This window comes from Chiloscyllium plagiosum, unplaced genomic scaffold (genome assembly GCF_037043375.1).
Source record: "Chiloscyllium plagiosum isolate Xiang-an unplaced genomic scaffold, Cpla_swu_hap1 HiC_scaffold_27, whole genome shotgun sequence".
NCBI classification, from domain to species: domain Eukaryota; kingdom Metazoa; phylum Chordata; class Chondrichthyes; order Orectolobiformes; family Hemiscylliidae; genus Chiloscyllium; species Chiloscyllium plagiosum.
Window position 1 is genome coordinate 27,723,756 of NW_028270165.1, and position 3,158 is coordinate 27,726,913.

The 3,158-nt window shown below is 39.7% G+C and overlaps 1 protein-coding gene across 1 annotated transcript; it reads right to left on the minus strand.

Moving 5' to 3' along the window:
- Window positions 1-437: 437 nt before the first annotated feature.
- Window positions 438-1,388, minus strand: LOC148143488 (putative G protein-coupled receptor 139). The gene has a single exon (XM_087975211.1). The coding sequence runs from the start codon at window positions 1,386-1,388 to the stop codon at window positions 438-440; it is 951 nt and encodes a 316-aa protein (XP_087831337.1).
- Between the last annotated feature and the right edge of the window lie 1,770 nt (window positions 1,389-3,158).

Below are 3,158 nucleotides of genomic sequence, written 5' to 3' on the forward strand. Positions count from 1 at the left end.
AGCTTGTGAAGCCCAGTTTGATTCTGGGATTTACCTTGTGCAGAATTCCCCCCAACTGGGGTCATTGCAGTGATATGAGAAGATTCAAATAACTGATCATTCCTACTTATTCTGAAGATGCAGAGACCCAGCAAATGGCATGGGAGTACATCTGGACTAGATAACACTAATATCGCCAATTTGTTTTCAATTATTAGTAATGATGTAATCTCCTCATTTTGATCCATATGTTAGTGGATTTCCACTTTCCCGTTCTATGGAAACAATAGCTCGATCTTTGCCAACAAGCCAGCAGAAATTATTCTTCCCAACAGCTGCCAAGACAAATGAAAAATATTATTTAATTTACATCTCATAAATACCAAAGTTGCCTTTCTCTGAGATAATCCCTCGGTGTTTGTCTTGATGTAGAGTAAACACACTAATTTATACATTCACTATCTATATAATTTAGCCAGTAGATTCAATGGATATTCTACTAGGATCTTTAACTCCTGTCTGAACTTTCTCTGAGTTACCACGTAGATGAATGTGTTGGTGCAGCAACTCAATAGTTGGAGCATGTTTGCACTTTCTTGCAAGATGAATTGTGGATCATTGAAGCCATTGATAAGATAATGGGGCAAAAGCAGTCTGTGGAAGTAGTATACCACATACGTCATCCACAACAGGATGAAACTGCCAGAGACAGCAAAGAGCAAAATGATGGACCTCTGCCTGTTCTCCAGTTCTGTGTCATTCTGATTCTCTCTGATGTTCTGGGCTCGGAGTCTCCTGCGATTTCTGTTGGCTGCTACAATAAACCTGACGGTCAGGGCATTAAGAACAAGGATCAGAAAGAATGGCAGACATGGGGTTACAATGCAGTCAATCCATACGAAAGCACCCCATACTGGTGAAGTGTAAAATATTTCCTTCATTTTGCAATGCCACGGGATATTGTTCATAATGTAAATGGGTTCATGCAGAAAGTACCAGGGAACACTCTTTAAACATCCTGCTGTGCAAACAGTTGCTATTATTGTGATTGCCATTTTCTCAGTGCAATATTTTCCTTTCAGCTTCGGACAACAAATAACCACAAATCGATCGACAGTAAAAACAACTGTTAACCAGACAGAGCAGTCCCTGGATGCATAGATTAAAGAAATCATGAGGCTGCATACAGGAGTTATTGACAGGAAACTAGTTGGGAAATAAACACCGGGAATACGGTTTAGCAGCACAGCAGTGATGATGACCAGGAGATCCGTCACCGCCATGGAGACCAGATACCATGTGATGCATCGGGAGAGACCACATCTTCCTCGGGTCAGGATCATAATCGCCAGTAAACTAGCTGGAAGGTAGACAGAGGAAGAAAGAGTGAATAAATTCCAAGGAAGCATATTACTTTTATTGCACCTTTATAAAATTGCAATTGTGACACCTGAAGTGATACAACAGAATTTTATCGTTTCAAATTGTCACCAATACCCTGTTATTTAACGGAATTCCACTCAGTTAACTCCTCGAGGGTAATTAATAATTAATACATTACTGAAATCAAACATTGAGTTAGTGTTACATTCAGATGGTAGAGATTAAAACATTCCATAAATTTGGTTAATTCAGAAACTTCATACGAGTGAAAGTTAATATTATCATCAGTGACACTTACAGTTGCGATCCATAGGGAGCAAATTTATTGAAATCAACTTTTGTATTGTAAATTGTTTTAGATTAGGCTTGGACAGTGAAAAAAAGAGCAAAGTGATATCACACAATCTTGAGGAGAAGAAGGAGAATAACAGGGCTCGATCAAAATGGGAAGGAAAAATGTCAAGAGCGACAAATGTGGAAATCTACTAACATATGGATCGCAATGAGGAGATTACATCATTACTAATAATTGAAAACAAATTGGCGATTTTAATATCCCACTGCTTCCTTTAAGTTCAATTGCTGCCAGGAGACGTTGTCTATCCAGTAGTCCAAATTATCACATTTCATAGTTTCAAATTGTCACCAATACCCTGTTATTTAACGGAATTCCACTCAGTTAACTCCTCGAGGGTAATTAATAATTAATACATTACTGAAATCAAACATTGAGTTAGTGTTACATTCAGATGGTAGAGATTAAAACATGCCATTGACAAATAAATGTTTAATTTTTGAAATCAGAGTGCCCACTAGTTCTAGAAGGTAATGTTAAACTGAGACCCCTTAGAACGTGTAAAAGCACTAACACATTTGGAACAGAGAACAGGCCAGCATTGTACAGGCCCTTTGGCCCTTGATGTTGTGCTGACCATTTATCCTACCCTAAGATCAGACTAACCTACATATCCTTCATTGTACACCTTCCTGTGTCTATCCAAAAGTCACTTAAATATTCCTAATGCATCTGACTCTACTACCACTGCCGGCAGTGCATTCCAAGCACCCACTGCTCTCTGGGTAAATAACCTACCTCTTCCCTATACATTCCTTCAATCACTTTACAATTATTCACCCCTCGTCATACACATTTCCACCCTGGGAAAAAAGTTTCTGGTTATCCTCTCTACCTATTTCACTTAACATCTTGTACACCTCCATCAAGTCACCTCTCATCCCTCTTCACTCCAATGAGAAAAGACCTACCTCCATCAATCTTTCTTCATAGGACACGCCATCCAGTCCAGGCACCATCCTGGTAAATTTCCTCTGCACCCTCTTTAAAGCTTCCACATCTTTCCTATAATGAGGCGACCAGAACTGAAAACAATATTCCAAGTGTTGTCTAACCGGGGCTTTTAAACTCAATCCCCCTATTAATGAAAGCAAACACACAATACACCTTCCTATCAACCCTATCAACTTGGCTGGCAACTTTGAAGGACCTACCGACATGGATCCCAAGATCCCTCTGTTCCTTTACACTGCCAAGAATCCTACCTTTAACGCTGTATTCCGCAATCAATTTCAACCATCCAAAGTGAATCACACCACTTTTTTCCAGGGTGAAGTCCGTCTGCCATTTATCAGCCCAGTTCTGTATCCTGTCAATGTTACATTGCAATCTACAACAACCTTCCACACTATCCACCACTCCATCAACCTTCGTGTGATTGGGAAAAGTACAAACCCATCCTTCAACTTCCTCATCACAAAGAGCTGAAGTCCCAGAACCG

Coding starts and splice junctions, on each gene's coding strand:
- LOC148143488 (XM_087975211.1), bottom strand. CDS start 1,388: ATGCTTCCTTGGAATTTATTCACTCTTTCTTCCTCTGTCTACCTTCCA.